Raw genomic sequence first — 27061 nt, 5'->3', positions numbered from 1 at the left:
TGAATAATCTCCTTTCACACGATACCTATCTCTCTCTGCATACTCAGATCTCGCACTCATGAAGTCTGCACAAAGACATTCACCATTAAAAATACAAATACTGTCAACCAAAATGGTTAAAGTTAAGAAATATGAAAACATCAAGGATTGGTGTGGATGAGTGATGGCAAATTTCACATATTGCTAGTGGGAAGGCGAAATGGCCTATTTCAGGAAATTGTTTGACAGTTTCAACTAAAACAGAACACAGGCCTTCTCAATGCTCTAACAATTCTATTCCTAAGTATATAAATGTGTGCATATATCCCCAAAAATGTATGAAATGTTTACAACAGCTTTATTCATAATTCCACCCAGAAATGTAAACAACCCAAATGCCTATCAACAGGCAAGTATATGTAAACTGTGGTACACTTATACAATAGAACTCTACACAGCAATAATAATAAAAAAGAAATGAAGTAGTGGTACCTGTGCAACATGAATTTCACAGAATATATTGAGCGGAAAAGGCCAGACACCAGAGTACATACTGTATGAGTCTACTTACCTGAACCTTATGTGAAGGGGCAATGAAGAAACCCTATGGGGCTAGAAATATTCTATATCATGATACAGGTGGTAGCTACTACTCTACCTATATGTTAGCTACCAATATGATAGCTACGGTACCTATATATTAAAAACTATCAAACTCTTCACTTAAGATTAATGCACTTTATGCTCTGTATGTATGTTATCTCTTAATTACAAAAAGTCCTTTGTAGTAGTAACCTGAAGCCAGTGCTCTTCATACCTTTGCAACAATGGTAGAAGAGTTTTCTGTAAACCCCTTCAAAGTTTAGGAATACAGTAAAGGCCCCATCCCATATTTTGTTTAAGTCTCTCTTTTTTTTTGAGACGGAGTCTCGCTCTGTCACCCATGTTGGAGTGTTGGAGTGCAGTGGTGCGATGTCGACTCACTGCAACCTCAGCCTCCTGAGTTCAAGCGATTCTCCTGCCTTAGCCTCCCAAGTAGCTGGGACAACAGAGAGACGCCATGCCCATATAATTTTTGTATTTTTAGTAGAGATGGGGTTTCGCCATGTTGGCCAGGCTGGTCTCAAACTCCTGACCTCAGGTGATCCGCCCGCCTCGGCCTCCCAAAGTGTTGGGATTACAGGTGTGAGCCACTGTACCTGGCCTTAAATCTCTTTCAGTGCACAACCTACCTGTTTATTCTAAGAAAGGTAATGTTTCAGAACAGCATACAAAATGCTTAACTCCCAATTTTTAAAATAAACTGACGCCCCTGCTTATTCTGCGGCTTCTGGAGTCTATGCTAATTCAGAAGCAAAGCCTTAAGCATTTAATAGCTAACATCTTAATTATTAGGTTTGCAGATACTTCTTAAGTAATGAAGGAAAAAGAGAAAACAAATGTACTTAGGAGATGGGCACCTGAAGTAGGGAGAAGAGGAGCACCAGTGAAGCTCAAGAAAAGACAGACACATTTAATACCACAGCAGATTCACTAACACCTGCTGTTGCTCTACTACTTGAAATCATTTTTTTTCTGTAATATTTTACAAATATTTGGCACATTAGTCTTTTGTCATAGGGTTAACAAATACAATATATTTTAAAATTATGTTCAGTTCTATCTTAACAGAAGAAAGGTGTGACACAGAGAGTTAAAATAAGCCTTAACTCAGCTTTAAAAAAATTAAACTGAGGTCAATGTTAGTTTGAATTCTGTAAATGCAAAACAAATGACAGCAGAAGATTAAGATCCTAAAACAAATGGTATCGTCTGAACACATATCACTAGAACAGAAAAAAAGGCAATTCAGCATTCTAGGATTAAAAAACTGTGAGCAATGTATTTTGGTAAAGAAAAAGGATTACGCTTACTAGGAAGGGGAACTGCTTCTTAAGGTTGAAGTAATGTTTTTCAAGTTTGAGTTCAACCCGAGTTCAAATAAGAGCAGGAAGCAACAAATTCAATTATAGATTACCGAAGAGCAAAACCAAGTTTTAATCATGACTTTCTGTCACTGAGAATAGCTGTGTATTGAGGGCTTGGTTTCGTAGAAAAACCAAAACCAGAAGCAAAGGAAAAGATAAAGCTCCGAGCTTTTCCCGTTACCTACTCGAACACAGCCTAAACCTCCCAACCTTTTGCCCCACTCCCACTTTTCCTGGAGCCTTCAGTGGGCGCTCTTGCCTCTCGCTGCGGCCAGCGGAACCCCGACACTCACTCGCCTTTACCAGTACGAAAAGACAACAGATGGATCGAAGGACCGTCCTTTCTTTCCCAGGCTGGGGCCGCCACTCCTCGGACTCACTGTGAACTAAGAATTACTAGGGGAGCCCCATCTGTCCTCCACCCCAGAGCCTCTCACCTCCAAGTGCCGTAAAAGCTGAGTGGCGTTCGCCTCTGACTTCACGGCTTTGTACTGACTGATAGTCAGGAGCAAGGACTTCAAGCAGGCAGTAGAGTCCATCGCACCGGCCGCGGCCCGGCTTGGGGACCACCACCTCCCAGCCTGCGCCGGCCTTTAGCTTTCGCCGCGCTTTTTTTGATTTTTTTTTTTCGGTCCCACCCCCTCGCTCCCAGAAGCTTCCGGATCCGGTCGGGCTCCGGAAGAACCTAGGCACTCTGGGGGACCGTTCTCGGTGACGGCCGGGGTGGGCCAGGGGTCCAGGTGTTGTGTAGGTCCGGGACGGGGGTTGGGAGCTGCCCCTGCTAACCCACCCTCGTCTGAGAGGCCGCGAGGTTTCGGCTTGAGATCCCGTGAAGGCGAGAAATCTCGCGATTTCTCGGGAGAGGAATCAGTTAGGCGAAGGGGATTCCTCGTTCAGCTGTGCGCTCTGTTTTCGTGCGCTTCCTCGTCCTTCATGCTGGATGGCCAGTTTTTCCTTTGTGCGTCATCCTCTACCTGAGAAATGGTCGCTTGCCCCTAGTCTAGACACGGTGAGGAGCTCCGAGGAGAAGAATCTTTGGGCCCTAGATTTTGAGGCGGCCTGGGAGGGGCTTCGTTTTTAAATCTCTCCTACACCCGCCCCTTCTGCCCGGGAATGGTAGTTTCTCAGAGTCAACCTATGGACGTTGGCATTATGTGGCAAATTAGTCATGCCTTGACCATAGTATTTGTCACATTTATTCGAGAAGGCTACCTCCTGCTGACCCTGGGCCAGGTATTGCTCCGGAGGGTGTTTTCGTTAGCGTCAGTTTTTGTAAGTGAAGGTGTCTGTTTCTCTCTGGCGTGATTGATTGTTTTATATTTCTCAATGTCTACGAAAATGGCACTATTATTTGCGTTTTTTTGATCGGAGATAATATTATTGCATGTGTATATAATGAAGCGAATCAGTTACTGGTTTTGGAGGTTTTTGCTTAATATTTCCTGACGTCGAATAAAGCTTTAAAAACCGGGATGTAGAAATTGTAAGAATAGGGTACATTTCCATTTAATTAAGTCGTTTTTTAGAAATCATGTTTTTTCACTTGAGAAAGCATTTTTTGAATTACTAGATTTTTGAAGACAGGTTTGGTGTTTTGGTTTTGTTTTTTACAAAAGTTTAAAACGAAATCTGAAAGGTAAAAATGATTTAACCAGTTGGGACTTTCATGTAAAAATCTTTGGGTAGCTTATGTGTTCATTCATGCTTTCATTCATTCCGTAGACAGTTGTAGAGCGTGTAACATGGGTTAGAAACTGCCGGGCAGGGCGCAGAGATGAAGATAGTATCCCCTGCTGCGAGGGAACTGTCTAGTAAGGGAAACATAGAAAAAAGTATTTTTGAAATTCACCACATAAATGCAAGGCACCATGCAGTAACATGCAGCAATGGTAAAGAGTAGAGAGCCAGGTTGCTTACAGATTCTAGCTCCGCCTTTGACGCTGTGACTCTAGGCAAGCTCTCACTACTTCAGAATCTTCTTTAGGTAAAATCTGGCCGAGAGAAATACCTGTTTCGAATGACTGTTCATTCATTGAGAATCTACAATGTGCTAAGCACTTTTCTAGACACAATAGATTCAGTGAATAAAACAAAAATACTACTGGCATGCAACTTACATTCTGGTAGGGAACCAAATAATAAGCACAATACATAAGGGAAATGATATAAAGAGGAAAATAGACGTTATTACTCTAGAATAATGTTGGTAATTGATAAGGGAAATGGGGAGGTCAGGATAGACCTCATTAAGAAAGCAACATCTGGGGAAGTGCTTCAAGGAGTTGAGAAAGGTAGCCGTATTCTATGGGAAAACGTTTTTAGACAGAAAATTGCAGGAAAAGACCCTAGAGTGGGTTACTGTGTGCCAGGAACAACAAGGATGCCATGTGGCTAGTGTAGAAAGAACGAGGAGGAGAGGAGTAGAGATGAGGTCCTATACAGTCTTGGAGATGGTTAAAAAATGAATTAATATAAAGTGTCAGCTGTCATCTGGCATAATTAAGTACTCAGTGTTACAGTCAGTGGCTCATTGGCAAATGAAATGATCAGAGTTTGATAGTGTTAGACTTCATCTGTACTGACAAGAGTGTCAGCACCGTCCCCATTCAGAACCCCAGGGTAATGCTCAAAGTTGCCTGCTATCAGTGCCATCTTTGTTGGATTTTGACTTAAGCAGTCATACAAATTTTGCATTCTCTTCTGTATTTAATATCAATGTCTTTCTCAAAAAATCTTCACCAAAATTGATGATGTAAGTTTAGTAAGATGTACCGTTTCTAGCTGTGATAAGTCTTGACATTTTTAATCAGAGATACATGCATATCCTAATTTGAAAAACACTGATCCATACTTTTAGGCCTCAAAAAGGGAAGAAAAGGAAGAGGAGGCCAGGAGCAGTGGCTCATGCCTTTAATTTCCAGCTTTTTGGGAGGTTGAGGCAGAAAGACCTTGAGCCCAAGAGTTGGAGACTAGCCTAGGCAACATAGTGAAACCCCATCTCTACAAAAAATGAAAAAATTAGCTGGGCATGGTTGTGCTCAGTTGTAGTCCTGGCTACTCTGGAGGCTGAGGTTGGGGGATCTTGAGGCTGCAGTGAGCTGTGATTGTGCCACTGCACTGTAGCCTGGGTGGCAGAGTGAGACCCTGTCAAACAAAACAAAACAAATGAGTCTAGGTCCCGATGACCAAAGGCCTTAGTATCCTTAAACTTGGACTCCATCCTGAAGTCCATGGCTATCTCTGATTTTAAACTGGCACCTTGTCTAGTCAGGTTTGTTTTTAGGTTGATTACTCTGGCAGCTAAATGAAATATGGTTTTGGGGATAAGACTGGAAGAGGGACACTAATTTTCTGGAGCTTTCTAAAGGATAACCAAGATAATTGAGGTGGAGATAGAAAAGAGGTGACAAATTTGAGAAATATATATGAGGTAAAATAGGTAGGATTTGGTGACTGATACTCGATGTGAGGAGTGAAGAGAGGGATGAGTCTAGCAGATACTAAGTTTTTAGGTTGGATGAATGAGAAGATACAGATACCGCTGAGTTAGTTAATAGAAAGTATTAAGGGTATGCCACGCGTGGTGGCTCAGGCCTTTTATCCCAGCGCTTTGGGAGGCTGAGGCAGAAGGATATCTTGAGCCCAGGAGTTCAAGACCAGCTTGGGCAATATGGTAAAATCCCATCTCTACTAAAAATGACAAAAAATTAGCTGGGTATGGGTGGTGCATGCCTGTAGTCCCAGCTACTCAGGAGGCAATTGTTTGAGGAACGCCTGAACCTGGGAAGTCAAGGCTACAGTGAGCCATGTTTGTCCCACTGCACTCCAGACTGGGCAATGTGGGCAACAATAACAAAGAAAAGTATTCAGGGTATATTTTATATTCAATGAAATGTTATATAGTTTGTCATACTGTCTTGTTTGATTCTTACTATGTTTATTTCTCACTACGTTTATCCTGAGATTGGTTTACATAGACTTTCTACCTATATGTCATCTGCAAATAATTACCCCACCTCTTCCAGTATTTGCTGTCTTACATTATTGCATTAGTGTAAGCTCCAACATATGGAAAATCATGTTAACTTTGAACATTTTTGTTATATTACTTAATTTAATGAGAATGAACAGTGTTTTAACACTTAGTATAATTTGTGGCTTTTCTCATGTTTAAGAGATTGGTTTTTATATCTGTTTCATTCTAAAAAATGTCTGCCAAAAATTACCTAGTTTTCACATTTATATATTTTATTTTTCACTTTAAAATTATAACACAGTGGATTATGTTGCCTTTTTGTTCTTGGGGTAATAATAGTTTACACTTATTGAGCATTTACCATGTGCCAAGCACTATTTTAAGGAGTTTCTACTTACTATCTAATCTTTATAACAACGGCATGCTGTAGGTACTGTAATGATCGCCATGCTACAGATGAAAAAACTAAGACAGAGGAAGGGGAAGTAATTTGCCTAAGGTCACGCAGACAGTAGTAACAATCCTGTTTTTTATGCTTCAGGCTTTGATTTGCTGGTATTTTATTCAGGATTTTATTACATACCCGTTGATAAGTGAGCATTTTCAGTAATATTTTTCTTTATTCTCACATCAAATTTGGGTTATATGTTGCCTTTGAAAAAGATATTAGAAGTGCTTCATCTTTTTTATGCTGTGGGATAATAAGAATCATAGAAATTATCTGATCCTTATGGGCTGTACACAACTGGTCTGTAAAATAACTAAGCTTGATAGCTTATTTAGTGGTAGATGGTAGAAAATTAGCAAATATTTGAATTTCTTGTTTTGTTTTTTTTTAGATATGGTTTCACTCTCTTCCCCAGGCTGGAGTGCAGTGGTGTGATCACGGCACATTGCAGCCTTGACCTCCCTGGGCCCAGTTTATCCTCTCACCTCATCCTCCCTGGGACCACAGGCATGCCCCACTATGCCTGGCTAATTTTTCTATTTTTTGTAGAGATGGAGTTTCATCATGTGGCCCAGGCTGGTCTCAAACTCCTGGTCTCGAGTGATCCGCCCACCTCAGCCTCCTAAAATCCTGGAATTATAGGCGTGAGCTACCATGCCTGACCTTGAATTTCTAATATAGTTATAGATCTGATCATTTATTCTGCCTTTCCGTAATTTTAGATATAGAGTTTTTTTAGCATAATAATTGTTTCTCTGTATTAAACATTTACTGATAAAAAGTTGTATTCACTATTCCAGTAATTCTCTTAATCTCATAGTTTTAAATTTCCATTTTCATTCTAATGTTATCTATATTTTTTTCTTAGTTGAGCTTTCCAAGGGTTTATCCATTTTATTCAGCTTTTCAAGAACCACTTTCATTTTATTAATTCTCATTTTTCTTTGATTTTAGAATCACTAATTACTGTTGTCTTTATTAATTTCATCCATATACATTCATACATTCATCTTTTATTTACTTTGTTATTTTTCTAGGTTTTTAAAACTTGAAGTCTTAGTACATTTCCTCTCTCTATACACACACACACACACACACACACACACCCTTAACTTCTAAGTTTGGGGCACTTGTGCAGGTTCGTTACATAGGTAAACTTGTCTCATGGGAGTTTGTTGTACAGATACTTCATCACCCAGGTTTTAAGCCTAAGACCCATTAGTTATTTTTCCCAATCCTCTTCCTTCTCCCACCCTCTGCCCTCCGATAGTGCCCAGTGTGTGTTGGTCCCCTGTTTGTGTCCATGTGTTCTTATCATTTAGCTCCCATTTATGAGTGAGAACATGCGGTATTTGGTTTTCTTGCATTAATTCACTAAGGATAATGGCCTTCAGTTCCATGCATGCATGTTCCTGACAAGGACATGATCTTGTTCTTTTTTATGGCCGCATTCCTTACTATATTTTTGCATTAAAGTCATTTATTTTATGCCATGTATTTTATATTTTGTTTTTGTGTTTTTTTCTTCACAGCAGAAGGTGAAGGCTAATAGACCAAAAACTTTAAAAAAAAGTAGCTAAACATCTCCATTTCACTTAAAAATGTATAATAATTTTAACCCGTCAGGTAAATACATTTTTAAATGCTGATAGTCATTTATTCATCAAATGTTTATTGAATGCCAGTTCTTTTTCAGAGATTAGATTTTGTTGGTGAAATAGACAAACCAGAATAAGTACTGTTAAGATAAATAGAATACTGTGGGAACACACGGTATTTTTTTAGGGTAAAATATTAAGTATCCGATTCCTCCATTCTTCAAAGATTGGCATAAAATTTCTCTTCATGAATTTTTGTTGTTGTTGTTTGTTTTTTGTTTTTTTGGTTTTTTCTTTGTTAGGGGAGACAGCATCTCACTTGGTTGCCCAGACTGGAGTGTAGTGGCATGATTAATAGCTTACTGCAGCGGCCGGGCGCGGTGGCTCAAGCCTGTAATCCCAGCACTTTGGGAGGCCGAGACAGGCGGATCACGAGGTCAGGAGATCGAGACCATCCTGGCTAACACGATGAAACCCCGTGTCTACTAAAAAAATACAAAAAAACTAGCCAAGTGAGGTGGCAGGCGCCTATAGTCCCAGCTACTTGGGAGGCTGAGGCAGGAGAATGGCGTAAACCCGGGAGGCAGAGCTTGCAGTGAGCTGAGATCTGGCCACTGCACTCCAGCCTGGGTGACAGAGCGAGACTCCGTCTCAAAAAAAAAAAAAAAATAGCTTACTGCAGCCTCCAGCTCCTGGGCTCAAGCAGTCCTCCCACTTTAGCCTCTGAGTATCTGGGACTACAGGCGAGCACCGCCACATCTGCCTAATTTTTAAATTTTTTATAGAGACAGGGTCTCGCTATGTTGCCCAGGCTGGACTAAATCTGCTGGGCCTCAAGCAATCCTGCCTCAGCCTTCCAAAGTGCTGGGGTTACAGACATGAGCCACCACACCCACCTGTAAATTTTTATTACTGTCTGTACTTTAGATTTTGCATAGATATTTTCCGTAATTTATAGTTTCAGAAACACACCTGATGGAAGTAAGTAACACTTGCTCGGCATGTTGTAACTCAAATGTAGTGCTGTCTGACTCCTTTATTTCTTCTGGAAAAATCTAGAAAGAACACACTGTCTTCTATCCTGAATGTATCATCTCTAGTAACCAGGGTTTAAGTAATAGTAGATGAATTAGACTGAATGAAGACTTGAATTATAGTTTTGACAGAACTGCAGAGTTTGCAGCATACTAAGTCTTGTAATATGGGAATTACACCAGGGGTGTGAACACGGGGCTAATTGTTTATTCATTCATCTCCTGAATATTTAATGAACCCTTGATGCTAGGTCCATTTCTATGTTCTGGGGATACAGCAGTGAATCAAATAGACAAAAATTTCCGCCCAAGTTGTTTTCTTATAATGGGGGATATAGACAATAAGGTATATAAGTAAAATTACATGAATGATAGTAGTAAGTATTAGGGAGTGAAGAAAGGAAGGAGGAATAGGAAGTATCAAAGTCAGGACAAGGTGTTACAATTTTAGATAGGATGGAGTGCTAATTGATGTATGCCAAATAACAAATCACCTGAAAATACAATGGTTGAGACCATGAGCATTTATTTCTTGCCCACAGATTTGTGGTGGATTGCAACCAGATCCAGGCCTGATTTGACTGGGTGGCTCTGCTTCAGCCTTCTTGTGGGGAGGGGCAGATATCTGGATTTCTATTTAGGTTATGTTGTGATGTTAGACATCCAGGAGAGGTTGAGTAGGCTATCAAATTATTGGTAGTTAAAGGAGTGGTCAGGGTTGGAGATAGAAATTGAAAGCCTTGAGATTAAAAGATATAGGACCAAGTCTGGATAGAAAAGACATTTTAGGACTGAACTCCAAGAGAGTTAAGTATTTAGATGTTGGGGAAATGTGGAGAAACCGGCAAAGGAGACAGGAGTTAACTGCAAGAAGATGCAGGTTCTGTCTTGACCCCATGGTTGTCTACAGGTACCATTTTTACTTGTGGCATATGAGCTGCCTCTTGACTTCTAAAGGAGAATTGTAGGTTAGCCAAGAAGGCTGTTAAAATCTACATACAGGCTCCCTGTTTACATCTGCCTTCAGAGGCCTTGAGGTGTGCAGAAGGGTGGGTGAGTTCATTTTTTAAAGCAATAGTGAATGCTTAACTTGTGCCAGGTTCTATTCTAGGCACTAAGGAATGAAAACAAAGTTTTCCTAATTTGATGGGGCTTACATTCTAGTGGGGACATGAAGCCAAATCTAAAACTGAGGGATTATTCAGTAGACATAAATAGCTGGTAGAACAAAAGTTTCATTGGCGCAGTTTCCACAGCATGAAGTCAGAAATCCTGCAGTAGAAAATTGGCAGAGGTCTAGGCATGGGGTCTTTTAGATAATCTTGTGCCCCATGTAGCTAAAACAATTCAAATATTAGTATTAATCTGATTCTACCCCTTATGCAGAGTCAGGAAACTAAGTGTATGATTAGTGTCAACTCCCATTTTTCAGAAATGTTACCTTTTTCACAAAACCAGAAAATCTAAAAAATATTAATTCTCCTTTTACGATTATTTTTCCTATTTTCTTTCACAAGTATCAAATATTACAGTTCAGCTAAACTCTAAATGATTTGCCCAACCATAAAGTTAACTTTCACTTTTGAAACAGTTTCTGCTTTTTCTTTTTATACATTTCACAGCATTCAACTTTAGGTTAAGAGTACAAGGTTTGAATATTTTGGATATATGTTCCCCTATTTTCATATCCCACATCTCAAATCTAATCACATCTACCCCAGAATAAGAATGTTGCCTTGCTTTTTTTTTTTTTTTTTAAATGCAAGTACTATCCATTGTTTCTGAATCCAGTGTTGAGTGTAAGATGAGTATAAGTAAAGATGAAAGTAATATAACTTTTAAGTTAAGGAATAGTAATCCTGGTAACTACTATTGCTTGAAGACCTATCTTCAAGATAGGTGCAGAGCATGGGTCTTTGCTTATCTCACTTTTAAATTTCTGGTCTTTCAGAAAATAAATACTCTCAGGCTTATGAAATGGCTGGATATCTATTTCCTGAATTAAAATATGAAGCTGTTTTCTAAGACAGTAGTGTCCAAAGTACAGTTTGCACACTTCAGGGGATATGTGAAACTGTCTATTGAGGTGTGGGAACAAATATTAAAGCTTTTTTTACCTTATCCTTTTTTATGTTATAATAGTTATGCCTGCATTTAATTTATAAGTGAATTGATATTCTTATATTTTCAGCATATTCTCAGATCTTTTACTGTTTTAGGGATATGTGATCAAAAAAGTTTGGAGATTTTATTTTAAAAAATCTTTAGCTTTGAGAGATCATTTAACCAGGCATGAAGTATTGTCCATTTCATTGTTTATTTCAGTAGCATGTATAGTATCTGAATTGTTTTGTTGAATAGAAAAACTCTTAGCAAAACTAATATGACTAATGATATGAAATATTAGGCTGGCATGATTAATAACTTTTACAGTATTACTGAGCAATAAGAATGTGAAATAGTTTTGTTTCTGAGTATGCATATGTGCATATTATCTAGTCCAGCTCATAATTATACATTAAGCTTCTATAAAATTAAGTATGGCACTAGAAGTAATGGGACGTGGAAGAAAATGGAATTGCAGTTGGTAAAATGTGGGGCATGAATTTCTGCTCTTACTGATTTATTAACTATGAGAACTCTATAAGCCTCAGTTTCTTAATTTTTAAAACTTATTACAGTAATGTTTATCTTCCATAGTTGTGTAAAGATCAGATGTTTATTCAGGGTGCATAGCTTAGAGCGTAGCACATAGGAGCTGATGAAAATTAAGCTTATTTTCAATGCAACCCAAGGTAATACACTCAGTTAATATCATATGAAAAGAAACTCTTCATAACCAAAAGCTTGCTCTATCTTCTTACCTACACCCTTGTTACAAATGTATGCCTTTCTGAGATAACAATGAGCTGCCAGTTTTCTTACATGGGTGGAGCAAGCTGGAAGTGAATAGGGCAAGCTTTCATTGGTGGTGGTAGAGGCAAGTACATGAAAGAAGTATTCCTCATTCCCTGGTTGATTACCATCTCTACGTGTGTTATGTCTCTATTATCTAACAACTGTAATGACAACATAATATTTTTAAATTGCTGAAAATATTCCACCTTTGGAGTATGTGCTTAGGGGTAGCATATGCTTCTTCCTGTGGTTTCTAGCTACGTTTCTGAAGAGTGTGCTTTTAGCAGTGCTACTGTAAATATTTGAAACTGATGGCTTGTTTAGTATCTGGATAGTTTTTCAGGTAAATCCTAACCTGTGCATATTCATTGTAGGCACATTCCAACTATCCAAAACAAATAAATATATACTAAAGGTTTACCTGTGTAAGTCCAAAAGTAACTAATTGAATAGATCTGAATAGAATTTAAAACCTGCTTAAGACAAGATGTTAATTTTGCTTCAGGAAAGGATGTTTCCTATGTTGGCAGATTTGTAACAAATGGTGGTGAGTACACATTATAAGACTCTTATTTCCTGGTTTAAGCAGACATATTGCTAACAATGATATTTGCAAAGTGGCAAGAGCTAATAAAAACAGTAATCTTTTGGGATAGAAAATATCTGACAGTTTCTGATAACTTTTGCAAATATTTTTCCACCAGCATCCATCTGTTTTGGAGTTTGACTAAGCAGACTGTATATTTATTCTTTGGGGAAAAACAATATTTTAGCTACTGTTGTCTAGGTGTATTTATTTTGTAGCTTTTCCAGGAAGTTAAACAAATTCGAAAATGGAGAAATTAACAATAAATTATAAAACCAAGTAATCAGTATATTTTGTTCATACTAATTATTGCTAATACAAAATAATGGTGTAGCTTGTTAACTTGTTATTCTTTGAGTCTAACCTAATAGCCTCAGCCATTTTTGTCTACACAGAGCTCAGCTCACTAACATGAGAAATAAAGACTATCATAATGCTGTAACCACATAAGAACTGCACAGTAGACCGAATGTTTGTGTTCCCCCTCATTCAGTGTTGAAATCCTAACCCCCAATGTGATAGTATTAGAAGGTGCAGCCTTTGGAAGATAAAATAGGTCATGAAGGTAGAGCCTTCATGAGCGGGATTGTAAAAGGGACCCCAGAGAGCTCTCTCACCCTCTTTCTACCATGTGAGGATACAACCAGAAGTTAGAAGTCTGCAGCCCAGAAGAGCACCCTTATCAGAACCAACTTTGCTGACACATTGGTCTCAGACTTCTAGCCTCCAGAACTATGAGAAATCAATTTCTGTTGTTTCTATAGTACTTTACTGTAGCAGCCCCAGTGACTAAGACAGTCATTTCAAAAGCCATCAAGAATGGCTGGTTATTGCTGCTAATCTAGCAGACATACTCAGATCAACAATAGTTAAAATTCTGATTCCAAGGAACTCCTATCACAAAATGTCCTGCTACGTTCTTTGAAAGTGTTTTCTTCAATGTTTTTAAGGGTTGAAGTGACCATAGCATCTTACGTCTCAACTTTGAGGAGTTTTTTGGAATTCTTTTGGTAAAATTTAGCAGAAATGAGAACTAGCAGTGTCAGAGTCTGCTTGTTAACAGACCCATGGTCTTCTGGAGTACATTTAATTCAATGTTGAGTTAGGAAATCCAGCTTTCCAAAATAGCTATCAAAATTTTAACCAAGTTGCATGTTCAAGGTGGTGGTATTGCAGCATTGTTTGTAATAACAATTTTTTTTTTTTAAGTCAAACCTAGAGACATCTGAAGTTTTTAATCAATGGTCTGGTAAAATGATACATGCATACATTGACATATCATGCAGTTTAAAGACTAAAGTAGATGTATATGTGCTGGTGTGAAAAATGCAAGGTGCTGAACAGTGTGCACACATTATGTTGTCTTTTGTGTCATATGTGATATATTTAAAAAATAATATTTTATCCCATCTCTTAAATCTCATTAACATTTCTTTCCATACAATAGCATTTCTCCTTCACAGTAGGGAATTAGAAGAAAAGTTAATTAATTTTGCTACAAACTTAAATAGTTAAATGATGATTATTTTGATTATGAAAATGGTGATGATAGGAACACTTATATAGTGCTTACTACGTGCCAGGTGCTATTCTATTATGTGTTTTAAGCATTTAATCTTTGTAACTCTGTGAAAGGGGTACTGTCATCCCTATGTTTTAGATAAGGAAGCTGAAGCACAGAGAATGTTTATTAATCTCATATAAAATCACACAGCTAGCTAGTGTGTGTCAAAGCATACCCTTCCAGAGTGATTACAGCGCTCTTAAACTACTATACAGCCTCTCAGTTTTGACATTAATGGAAATCTAGATACTTTATGTCGTTTTGCTTTCTTGTAGACGTAAGTTTGTTTGTGTCTGTACATGTTATGTAATATCAGGATGGTCTTATTTTTCTTCCTCAAATCAGTCTCTGTGTCCACTTAATTAAGTTTCTTAATCTTAACTCATTCGTTTGGAGAGTAATTTTATGCCCCAAGGGATATTTGGCAATATTTCAAGATATCATTGATTGCCACAATGGGGCTGAGGTGTGTAGATGTGTGGATGTGGGTGTGTGTTGTTGAGGAGCTGCCCCTGGCATCTGGTGGACAGAGGCTAGGGATGCTATGAAACATCTTAAAAATGCATAGGACAACTTCCTATAGCAGGATTATCAGCCTGGAATGTCAGTAGTTCCAAAATTGAGAGACCCTGATTTACTGGGCATAGGAAAAGTTCATAATAACTGAATTCCTTTCCTGAAAAAGACAAAATATATTACTTTGTTTTAAGCTAGTAGCATGGAGAAAAGTGTGAGCTTTATTTTTATTGTTTTCCACACTGATACTCACTTTTTCCTTCTGGCGTGGTATAATCTGTAAGTGCTAGAGTTGACAAGGGAGGGAAATTCATGGGACATCCACCCACACTTTGAAATGTAAACTTGTTGTTGTATTAGAGTCTCTATCTTGGTCAGGTATTTTTTAAATCAACCCAGTAGAGCCATAGACAGTTGTTTTTGGATAAACATAGATATTGACCCTTCTGGTGTTAAAGCTTGAAACTTGTATTTATTTGAGTTTCTTCCTCAGGAAAGGACCTTCAGACCTCTCAAAAAAGGTATCCAAGAACTGAAAATTACCAGATCACTTCACCGGATGCCTCCTTGCGCCTCCCTAGTTATTGCTTTTTTGCAAATTATTACATTTCTTCCCTGCTATATAAAATCCTAGTTTTAGTCAGTCAGGGAGATAGATTTGAGATTGAGCTTCATCTCCCCAGCTATAGCACCCAATTAAAGCCTTCTTCCTAGGCAAAACTTGTTGTTTCAGTGATTAGCTTTCCAGGCGGCCAGCAGTAGGACCTAGACTGAACCCTTGGTATTTTGGTAACATTTTAGTCAAGATGAACATTTGAGTGGATTTTTATAAAAATGTGCCTATATACAGTCTAGGAAAGTTACAGTAACACAAGTTAAATGTTTAAGTGGATTATTTAAAAAATTATACATAAGAGCTGTGCCTGCTTTGATGTGAATAAACAGCTTTAAAAATGGAAACAAAATACCTTTACAACTAAAAAAAATTGTTAAAATTTCAGTAAGAGGGAAAGTAGGAGCTGAGAGTTCAGGTAGAAGGAACAGTAAGAAAGCCATGTTACCGTTTATTAAGATATGGATGGCATTACCTTATTTTTCAACCAGTAAAACACAGCCTACAAATAAGATCATCTTGGTTAGCGGATAAAAGTGTGCTGTAAATTGACATTGAACTTTAGCTTGCCCTCAGATCAACCAACAAGGACCTAAATAGATTCCTGAAGAAGAGCAGTCTCTTAATCCCAGGAAGTCAGAGTAAATTTTGTTTACTGCCGACAGGGAAAAGTCTATTGAAATGAATACACTAGGGGAAACTAGATTCAAGATTTACCTTTCTTTCCCCCCTCATGTTAACCCTGACTTAAAAGGTTTTCTCCAGCCTCTTCTAGAATGGTAAAAACCTTTGGATTATTTTAGCAGCTCAGTGGTGACATTTCAGGCTGGCTACTTCCTTTTGGTTGCTAGGCACTTTGCCTTTCTCGCAACAGAGGCTGTAAAGTGCTACTGCTGTTGCTGTTGCCAGTAGTGTTTGCCACACATACCTGTTTAGCTCCTGGTGAAATGATGACATTGATGATTCTTTCTCCTGGAAAACCTTTCATCACAGAGATTCATCTCAGGTTGTATTTTGAGCAAGCTGAAAAAGCCTGCTTAACTGTTAATTTGGGATCCAAATATCTTTTTGATTTGTTGATTAATTTTCCACCCATTTCTTTTTCAAGCTGAACACTGAACAGGTTTGCCTCTATCTTGTCACCAGAGGATTTTCCTCCCTTCTTTTCATCCTTGCTGTGATGTATGCAAATAGCTACTGGCCAAAGAAGAGCTTAGCAGAGGGGGAGGTCTTCAAGTCTGAGCTTTGATAAATTCTGGAAATGAGGGGATTGTTTTGTCTGGAAAAGGTGTACATTTGTATTCTCTAGCTATGAAATAATGCCTTAACTGTTGTTACTTTTTATTAAAATAACAGGGAGATTTATAGAAACCATAAAAGTAGTTTGATCACAGTCCTAAAATCCTCACAGTTATGTCTTTTTCTGTACAGCTTTATTAAAGAGATGAAGCAGATCTGATCTAGTGTGAATGACAAGGTTTATCCAACCTCTCTGCTTCATTATTAGCTGTAGTTTGTATCTTTCTTCAGTATTTGAACAGACAATACAAATTAAAATACGACTTTGCTTACTGAATTTTTGAAATAAAACTATAAAATAGCAATTATCTAGGAGAACTGTATTCATTCTGTGTAGGTGAGTTGTAATATAGCAATGAAGTGTATTTGTTGGGGATGAGCAAGGAATTAAGAGATACTAGAAGAAAGCTCTTTTAAATGAAATTTAGAAGGAAATCTCTCTCTGTGTGTATATGTGTAATTTTGTGTTTTAAGATATCAGTAGCAAATTGTTGCAGAATTATTCTTGTCTCTTAAGACTTTCTGTGTTACTTAGAGTTGGTGTGAGTCAAATGTAGAATATTGGTATGTGGTATCATAATTAGGAATACTTGTTTTACAGATGATTTCCACAGGACTTATTTTAGCCCTTATACCAGGCTGAGTTGCCCCTTCCCTTATCTAAGCTTACTGAAAAGATACACAGACCTCAGGGTTTATTAGCTGGGTTCAGGTTCTGCAGTTACTTCTTCCTGTCTGTGGTAAATTTTTTTTTTTTTTTTGGTCGGGGGGAGGGGCAGGATATCATTAAAATAGTGTTTATTTGAGTAAACACAATCTGAATTCTTAATAGGTGATTTATAGTTGACCTTGTGGAATATATTTTATTGATATGGGAATTACCCTATGCTGAATTACCTTTTAGTAATGGGCCTAGCTAGAAAGGCTGTACCAATCTAAATTATGGAATTGTATTAAATGTGCTGTTACAGAAATGACTACCCAATTACTGAGATAAAAAGCAGGTCAGAGACAACAAATGAGAAACTTCATACAGTCTTGTGCTTGGCAGCAAGGCAGCCTATGTCCGTTTTATTTATGCAATTGCTGCCACTTTCTTTTCTATTTCTTCTATTTCTCTTTTTGCCCCAGAGCATATAACAATAGTTTTACATATGATTTAACACTTTCTGGGCTTAGGGTAGGATCAGAAAAGGAAGCCAACCTAGCACAAAGCACTGTAGTCTAGAGGCTTGAACTTTCAGTAAGAAGATTAAATGAGACTAGTTTTAGAAGAGTTGTTCTTGGAATAAATAGCTATGTAAATAAATATATATACTTATGATACTCTAGTCTCTTTGTTTTCATTTGTGTTGCCTCAGTGTTATTTTTCTTTCAGGAAATATCCACAACATCCATTGATGTTGGAACACGAGATTGTGCAAGTGTTCTTTACATCCTGTGTCTCCTGTTTTATGGACATGTAGAATCATGACTTGGGGAAAAAGTAGCTACATGTTATTTGTAGACTAAAAGAAAACAAAACAGTGCTGTCAAGATTGTGTTAAGCAGTAACTCATATTTACCTCTATGGGAAATAAATTAGTATAAATCTTTTGGGAAGCCTTTGAACAATGAAATGTTTGTGTCTTTTGATCTATTAATTTTACTTTTGAGAATGTATTGTAAAGAAATAATAAATATGGGAAAAGCTTTATGGATAATGAAGTTTATCATGGAACTATTTATAATAGAAAAAATGGGAAATTAAATGACCAACTATAAGGAAATGGCCAAGGAAATCCCAATCAACCAGCTATTGTATAGCCATTAAGAATGTTTACTAGGAGGATAAAACAACATGAAAGATTCTTTTGATATAACATTCAGTGGTGAAAAAGGTGGGGTAGAACATCTTTTATTTAATATGATTACAAATTGGTAAAATATACCTATGCTTGTTAAAAAATAAGCATATTAAAGGATGGGTAGTGATTGTGTTTGGGTGGCAAAACTATGATTCATTTTCTTTTATAGCAGTTTCAGATTTTTTTCAAATGATCGTGTTCTGTTTTCATAGTGTGCAGAAAAAGTGTCACTTTCCTACCTTCATAAAAGTATTATTTTCCTTACAGCATTAAAGGGCAGTATTTAAAGTCAGTTTGCAAGCAGTGGAATAAGATTTTTGTGAAGAAACCTTGTGCAGCATGGATTCTCTACCAGACGAATTTTTTGTGAGGTAAGGCAACAGTCCCCAACCTTTTTGGCACCAGGGACTGGTTTTGTGGAAAACAGTTTTTCCACGGATGGTAGGGATGTGGGGAATGGTTTTGGGATGAAACTGTTCCACTTCAGATCATCAGGCATTAGATTCTCATAAGGAGTGGGCAACTTAGATCCTTCATATGGGCAGTTCACAATAGAGTTTGCATTCCTTTGAGAATCTGATGCTGCTGCTGATCTGAGAGAAGATGGAGCTCAGGTGGTAATGCTTACCCACTGCTGCCTCCTTGCTGTGCAGCCCAGTTCTTAACAGACCATGTACCTGTACTTGTCTGTGGCCTAAGGGCTGGGGACCCCAGAGGTAAAGGATAGGTTGACAAAAACCAGCTGCATTTGTTGTATTCCAAAAGACATAATGTTTGTTTTTTCCACGTAACCTTGGGAAGCTAGTATGAATGGGAAACACTTATGCTTCAAGACATTTCAGCAAGTTTGGTTAGTGGGTGATGTAGACTGGGTGAAATCTAATTTTACAAAAGTTCACTAGGGATTACATTCTCACTGAAGAGCTAAGAATTGAAAAATATGCCATACCTTACTGTTCAGTCATTCTCACGAAAATGTTGTATCATTTAACAAGTGCTTACATAGACTTACTATGTCAACATTGTTTTTAATGCTTTTACGTTATGTTTTACTCATAAACCTCATAACAACTCTATGAAGTGAGTGCTTTTATTATCCCCATTTTCTAAAGAGTAATATAAACGTGATGCAGAAGACCCTACTGAATGATTCAGTGGGCCAAGGCCATAATGACATTCTCTTTTCTCCAAGCAGGGTAAGTTCAGCCCACCTCTACCTCATATAATACTAAACAGGGTTGTATTGGAGATCTCCCTCCAGGCTTGAACTATCTCGTATAATAAGCAGTGTGACCTATTAATTTATTTTACAAAAGAATTTACTGATTCCTTGGTGCTTAGGGAATAAAGACTAAGACAATATTTGTGTACCTAGAGATAGCTTATAATATAGTGGCAAGATATATAAAAAGTAATTATATCTTTAGGCAAATTATGTAACTATTAGAGATTCTGTGGCTGTCTATAGGAAGAAAAAATAATTATTGACTGGTGATTGAGTTTCCACAAAGTAACATTTGAACTGATCTTTAAAAAATGAGAAGCATTGTGATGGGTTTACAAGCAAGGGAGGACAAAAGGTCATTTGGCTGAGGTGAGGAAATAGCAAGAAAAAGTACTTAAGAAAAATTCTTGGGGTGTATTTTGACTATGTTGCTAGAGATTTTGGCTTTTTTTGTACAGAGGAGGAGGTGAGGGTAAGTTGGAGTTACACATCAAAATTTGTAATGGAGCCCATAGAGAATATAGCAGCCCACATGACACTTTTGATTTAGAAGACATGAAGTAGGTTTTGGGCATCTAGATGTTTCAGCAGCTTCACAGTTGATTTTAATATGTGTCTGGGATTAAGAAGTATTGGGTTAAGGAGGGAATGATCATGAAATGGAGTTTGCTGGTAGAGTATACACTTTAGAACATTTTATACTCTTTCTCAAACCTTGAAAGACTTCAGAATACTGCTGCAGTATTTTTCATTCCTTGATAACACAAAGATATAACTTGTGTTTTGCTTTATTTTTTGTAGGGCAAGTGGGACTTGAAAGGGGAGGAAAAGACAGTTAATAGGTTTCTTTTTACCATGGCACCTTAAAGAGCACTGAGAATCATATTGTGAAATGTTTGCATGTGTGTATCTCCTTTTGTAGAAACTTTTCACTAGAAGTTTGAAAACGGATAATACCATTTTATATATCCATCCCAGTTTACCCCAACAAAATCAATTAGCATATAATAGATGATAAATGGTTGTCTGTCAAATGAATACATAAATGTAAAGTCAAATAAGAGAATATAAAGTACAGTTCTGAATAAATCAGTCAATATAAATTTCTCAGTGTTCTCTCTGCTGGTGTTCAGAATTAACATAGAATAAATCATATATGACCCTATATTATGGTTCCTTTATTATGGTTCCTATACAATGGTTCTGTATGCAGGCAAAAGCAATACTACAAATAAAATTTTCAGTTCGGTATATAATACTGCAGTATGTTCACATTTTGAGCTAAGGTTAAAAGCAAAACCTGTCAAGTGATCCCTTATTACCCAAATAGTTAATAGTTTCTAAATATGTTATTTTTCCTCAGTTAAAAATATTTTGGAAAACTGGACAATTGTAAGTTTAGGAACCCCAAACAAAAAATAAAATGATCTATTTAAGATAGATCTCTCCCTAACCTGTAATATCTTCATAAACACACAAAACATCAACCTTTTTAAGACTTTTTTTTCCTTTACCTTGAAACAGTGCTGTAAGGTTTTTTTCCCATTATTTTGGTCTACTGCATATCTATTAAGGATGCAGTGTTTTTCATAATAGGCTTGTTGTTTTCTCTACCACCATCCAGTAAGGGCATGGCCAATTTGTCTTCTTTAACTTGAGTCTCTAAAGAGATACGGCACCTATCACCATTACCAGTCTTTGATGCACTTTGGTTACACTTTCAGACAATAATTCAATTGTTAAGATTCTTTACTACTACAATTTGTGTTCTTTGTGAGAAGATGCTCTTAATATACCTATTTTCATTTAAAATAGGCATCCTGCTGTGGAGGATCAGAGGAAGGAAGAAACTGACAATAAGCAAGAAAAATCATCTGGTCAACTGGTAAGAGAAAGTTTAGTTTTCAGTAACTTTTAGTTAATTGATAATAACCAATTATATATGCAAATGCAGTGATACATCTAGTCACTTTAATTACGTGTTAAAATTTTTTGAGTGAGTCAGCTTTCCTACCTTCATAAGTAAAATGGTCACAGTTAAATCTTGCTTTGATGATTGATACTTATCTCAAGGTTGTCATTCTAAATACCATTCCTCACCATAACTGAAAGTTAATTAAAAAATTGAATGGAATCATCCAGAAATAGCCCAACAATCAATTTTAAGAAATCCCTCATTTGTTTTTTGAAGGGAAAATGAAAGCAAAACAAAACCTATACACATATAAAGAAAACACACATACACACATACAGAATTTCATCTGGTAAGAAGTTTGAGTCATTTCTGAAGTTAAGTTTATTCTTTATTTTTATTATGTTTATGGTTAGAACTTCTAGGTCTAAATGAAAGATAGTAATTCTGAATTATACATAAAAGGCTTATATTACCAGTGATATGCTTTTATGGTATTTAAAACTAGTTGTGTGAACATCATATGTTCATATATTTTGTGAAAGACTGATGAAGAGATATTTGTTTGTTAGGTTCTCGTTAGTATAATTTTACCTTCCACATAGTTTTGTTTAATGATTGATGTTTACTTGTTAATAAGTGTATTAGTCTGTTCTCATACTGCTATAAAGAACTACCTGATACTAGGTAATTTATGAGGAAAAGAGGTTTAATTGAATCACAGTTTCTTAGGCTGGACAGGAGGTGGCATGGCTGGGTAGTCCTCAAGAAACTTACAGTCATGGGAGAAGGCAAAGGGGAAGCAAGCATGCCTTCATATGGCGGCAAGAGAGAAAGAGACCAAAGGGGAAGGTGCCACACACTTTTAAACAACCAGATCTTGTGGGAACTCTATCATGCGACAGCACCAGGGAGATGATGCTAAACTATTAGAAACCACCCCAATGATCCAGTCACCTCCTACCAGGTCCCTCCTCTACTACTAAGAATTACAATTCAACATGAGACTTGGGTAGGAACATGTTTGTAGGAAAGTTTGCAGAGGTTATCCTGTAACTTAGGAGGGGAAAATATATAAACATAAAATAACCATGGTATTCACCTGCATGAGGTTATCACTGTAAAAAATGCTGCAGGGGAAGTATGCTATATGCACATGTATGTAGGGTTGTACAGTTGAGCAAAGGCAAGAATCAGGGGACTAGATCCAGAAAAGACATTTCTAGATACAGAATCAGGAATACAAAAAGCAAGGAAGGTGGACACTTTGACCTGAATTTTGTTTAGATATTTAATCAATTTTGCCAAAATGGATTAAGCATCAAATATTTTGACAACTAACTTAAATTAAAAATATGGACCACGCATGGTGGCTCATGCCTGTAATCCCAGCACTTTGGGAGGCTAATGTGGGCAGATTTATTGCTTAAGCTCAAGAGTTTGAGACCAGCCTTTACAATATGGCAAAACATTGTTTCTGCTAAAGATACCAAAATTAGCCGGGTATGGTGGTGCGTGCCTGTATTTCCAGCTACTTGAGGGGCTAAGGTGGGAGGATCACTTGTGCTTGGGAGGTCAAGGCTGCAGTGAGCTGTGTTCATACCACTGCACTCCAGCCTAGGTGACAAAGCAAGACCCTGTAGGCATGACACTTATAATATTTCCTGTTGAAAAATTTTTATTCATACTATAATCTTACCTGTGTATAAGTTTGTTAATTAGTATCAGATGATTCTACAGGTACTTTTGACTAGAATTGACCTTTAGTTGGAATTATATGCACGACTGATATTGGTCATTCTTTTCTTTTTTTTTCTTTTTTTTTTTGAGACAGAGTCTCGCTCTGTCACCCAGGCTGGAGTGCTGTGGCCGGATCTCAGCTCACTGCTCACTGCAAGCTCCGCCTCCCGGGTTCACGCCATTCTCCTGCCTCAGCCTCCCGGGTAGCTGGGACTACAGGCGCCGCCACCTCGCCCGGCTAGTTTTTTGTAGTTTTTAGTAGAGATGGGGTTTCACCGTGTTAGCCAGGATGGTCTCGATCTCCTGACCTCATGATCCGCCCGTCTCGGCCTCCCAAAGTGCTGGGATTACAGGCTTGAGCCACCGTGCCCGGCCTTGGTCATTCTTTGTAAGGGGTTTTTCTAGTTACTTGGTAGAATTTTTTTTAACCTTTTGAAAAATTTCAAACCTGTAGAAAGGTTGGAAGAATAATAAAATGAATAGTAGTACAATGGACATCCTTCATAGAGAGTTAGTAAACTGTCAACGTTTTTCTACATACATAATCTTAAGAAATGCTATGAAATCTAAAGTATATTTATTGAATATAGATGGGGATGGAGGAATCTTAATTTAGCACTCAAACCCATTTTTTACAGCAGTAACCTCATACAGGTGAATACCGAATACCATGGTTATTTTACGTTTATATATTTTCCCCTCTAAGTTACTGGATAATCTCTGCAAACTCTTTTCCTTGTGGCAATTAACTAGGGAAAAGAAGGGCAAAACGCCATCATTGAGGTTAGGCAGATAGTCCTGCAGTGGACTTTATTGGTTTCTAGTTACTTTCCTGTGTGGCTCCAGGTCTGTTAGAGAACTGAAAGTGAGTTAGCCCATACAAGGGCATTTTCAGCATCTCAAGCTCTGTGGGGCGTCTGCAATAAGGAGTTCTTATTTTCGGAGATGAACAGCAATATGATTTATATTCCTAGAATTTCCACAGAGTGTAAGAACTCTGGTTTCTTGTTAAGGTTTGAAGGAAGGCCATCATCCATCTGTTCTAGGCCATTTATCCATCTCTGTTGTCCACTAGTTCTTCACAACTAATGTTAATAGATATTCCAACAGGACTTGATAGTGTAGTTATCAATTAATAATTACTAATGCCTTATTCTGTAAGAATAAATTCTTGAAGATTATTACTATTTACACAGCTCTGACTAAATTGAGATGTTGAGTCATTCTACTTTACTATTTGTTTACAGTTTAAACTGTTACAACTATTCTTTTTCAAATTGCTGTGTTTAATAGCTGAAGTATCAGTCATATAATATAAAAAGCACATTTAGATATATTTTCATGTTACAGAGAATAATATATGTAATATTTTAAGTTCCTAGAGAACAGAGAACATATATTATTCTTCCTTAGTTTTTTTGTAGTTTTGTCATAAAAGCTAGGAGAACAAGGGAAAATGAGCTTTGTTCCTTTTTTAATGCTTTGGCTGATTTTAGAATTAGAGTGAATGAGAATATGCATAATTATGTAAATTTTAATCAATAATGTCTTCTAGGACAAACAGGAAAAGGACATAGCTACTGATCTTGTTCCTGTTAACTTACTATTAGAAGTGAAGAAGTTACTAAATGCAGTTAATACTCTACCAAAAGGTGTGGTTCCTCACATTAAGAAGTTCTTACAAGAAGATTTTTCCTTCCAAACTATGCAGGTAACATCTTAAGTTGTTATTTGGGACAGAAGTGCAGCTGTCTGTTTATGAATTTTTTAATTGAAATTATTTTTAAACCACAATGTAGCCAAGGTCTTGAAAAAAATCTCCATCTTACTTCTTGTAAAGGACTTTGTTGTCAGCCTTGACAATAGACTTTTAAAAAATTGAACAAATAGAGTCATTTGGAGCTAGCCTTTTAAGAATAATGGTAAGAATGTGGGTTGGTAGCTTGGAAGCTGTTGACTACAAGGTCTAGTGTTTATTCCAGTCCTACTATTAACCTGTAACATGCCACTCTGGGACAGAGGACTGCTTTTGGTCTCCTAACTCATAAAATGTTAACACATTGGGCCAGACACAGTGGCTCACGTCTCTAATCCCAGCACTTTGGGAGACCGAGGTGGGTGGATCACTGAGGTCAGGAGTTTGAGACCAGCCTGGCCAACATGGTGAAACTTGTTCTCTACTAAAAATGCAAAAATCAGCCGGGCATGGTGGCACATGCCTGTGGTCCCAGCTACTTGGGAGGCTGAAGCAGGAAAATCGCTTGAACTCAGGAAGTGGAGGTACAGTGAGCCGAGATCATGCCACTGCACCCCTGCCTGGGAGACAGAGCAAGACTGTCTCAAAAAAAAAAAAGTTAACACATTTGTAAACAATGAATTTTTTAAAAATCATATGGAGAGTTTTGGAATTATTTGTATAATAAATATTCTGGAAGCTATATTGTAGATTTCCATCTCGAAAGTCGTTTTTCTGTATAATTTGTGGTAACTTTCAATATAAGAAGGATACCATATCTTAAATTAATGGAGTTTTCTGAAGTTAAAGAAAATTATATACTCTTTTCTTTGTGGCAATTAACTAGGGAAGAGAAGGCACTGTAGTTGTCTTGAGAAGGCTACATTTGTCTTTCTATGAAGGAATATATCGTTATTTCTATGAAACACATTAATACTATTATGATTAAAAATTCAAACAAACTGAAGCTATTCATAAGACTTTATGCACAATTATAATCTTAACCGAGATAATTTACCACAGTATAAGTGAATTCTGGCTAGAAATTGATAGAATAATGCCACCATTTCCCTCTTATCTTTTGGAAATCACTTAGAAACAGTAAGACGGAAATCAGTAGCCTTCAGATATGCAAAAAATAGCAACTAGAAGGTAAAAATAGAAGAATAGTATAGGCATCTTTTGGTATCTGTGGGAGGTTAGTTCCAGGACACCCCCAGTACAAAAATCCAAGGATGCCCAAGTTTCTTATATAAAATGACATAATATTTGCATACAACCTGTACACATTCTCCCGTATACATTACATCATCTCTAGATTATATCTAGGTATTGCATACCTAATACAGTGTAAATGCTATGTAAATAGTTGTTATACTGTATTGTCTTTTCAATTTTTTTAAATTATTGTATTCTTGCTATTTATTTATTTATCAAATATTTTCAGTCCATGGTGGGTTGAATCCACGGAAGCAAAACCTGTGGATATGGAGGGCGAACTGTACTTATTTATAATGATAACAAAAGTAAAATACTTAAGAAATGTACAAGATAAACTAATATTTATTTAACCTTGTTCTAAACCACTTACATGAGAATATCTGACCCCTGTACCAGTCCTAAAGAATCAAAATCTCTGGGGATAGATCTTCGAATTTGCATTTTAGTAAGTACCCAAGCACTGATTGTACTCACATTAAATTTAGAAATCAATACTCCATATTAAAACAATAAGTAAAACTCTCTAAAACTCTATTAAGGGTAAGAAATGAGGACCTGAATGGAATAGTACATGTAGGAAGACACAGTATGTTAAAGCTGTCAATTTTCTATAAATTAAAATCCATAAATATTGCAGGATTCCACTAAAATAATAGGATTTTTTTGGTTAGTGTCACTAAATGCTAAGTCTAAAGTTCACATGGGAAATAAGAGGAAAAATAGCCAAGAAAATTATTTAAGAAAAGTGTGAAGGAATAGGGCTGGGAATTTGCCCATTTAAAAGATTAAAAGTTATTATGAAGCTCTAATAACTAAAAGATTGTGTTACTTGTTCTTTATACCTCAGACATACCTAGAAAATAGAAGATAAGTTCCAGAAGTAGGATCAAATATATACAGAAC

At 37.1% G+C, this 27061-nt stretch overlaps 2 protein-coding genes across 6 annotated transcripts in view; one reads left to right on the top strand and one right to left on the bottom strand.

The window, feature by feature from the left end:
* Positions 1 to 2797, bottom strand: part of CIP2A (cellular inhibitor of PP2A) — a 39177-nt gene extending 36380 nt beyond the window's left edge. Inside the window, exon 1 of the mRNA XM_026456833.2 lies at positions 2384 to 2797. Within this exon, the coding sequence (XP_026312618.1) occupies positions 2384 to 2485 (102 nt within the window). The 5' untranslated portion in view covers positions 2486 to 2797. The remainder of the gene's footprint in view (positions 1 to 2383) is intronic.
* Positions 2631 to 27061, top strand: part of DZIP3 (DAZ interacting zinc finger protein 3) — a 109277-nt gene continuing 84846 nt past the window's right edge. For 3 of the 5 annotated variants that reach the window (XR_003309924.1, XM_026456830.1, XM_026456828.1), the window contains exons 1-4: positions 2840 to 2955; positions 18593 to 18696; positions 21366 to 21435; positions 24758 to 24913. Coding sequence is in view for 4 of the 5 variants with exons in the window: in XM_026456830.1 (XP_026312615.1) it covers positions 18665 to 18696; positions 21366 to 21435; positions 24758 to 24913 (258 nt within the window). In the remaining variant the exon portion in view is untranslated. Of the gene's footprint in view, positions 3219 to 18592; positions 18697 to 21365; positions 21436 to 24757; positions 24914 to 27061 lie in introns of all 5 variants that reach the window. The other 2 variants (XM_026456829.2, XM_026456832.2) reach the window with 2 other exon arrangements.

This window comes from Piliocolobus tephrosceles, unplaced genomic scaffold (assembly GCF_002776525.5).
Source record: "Piliocolobus tephrosceles isolate RC106 unplaced genomic scaffold, ASM277652v3 unscaffolded_20, whole genome shotgun sequence".
Lineage (NCBI taxonomy): Eukaryota > Metazoa > Chordata > Mammalia > Primates > Cercopithecidae > Piliocolobus > Piliocolobus tephrosceles.
Note: the sequence above shows the minus strand (reverse complement) of the source record. Positions and strands in the feature narration are given on the sequence as shown.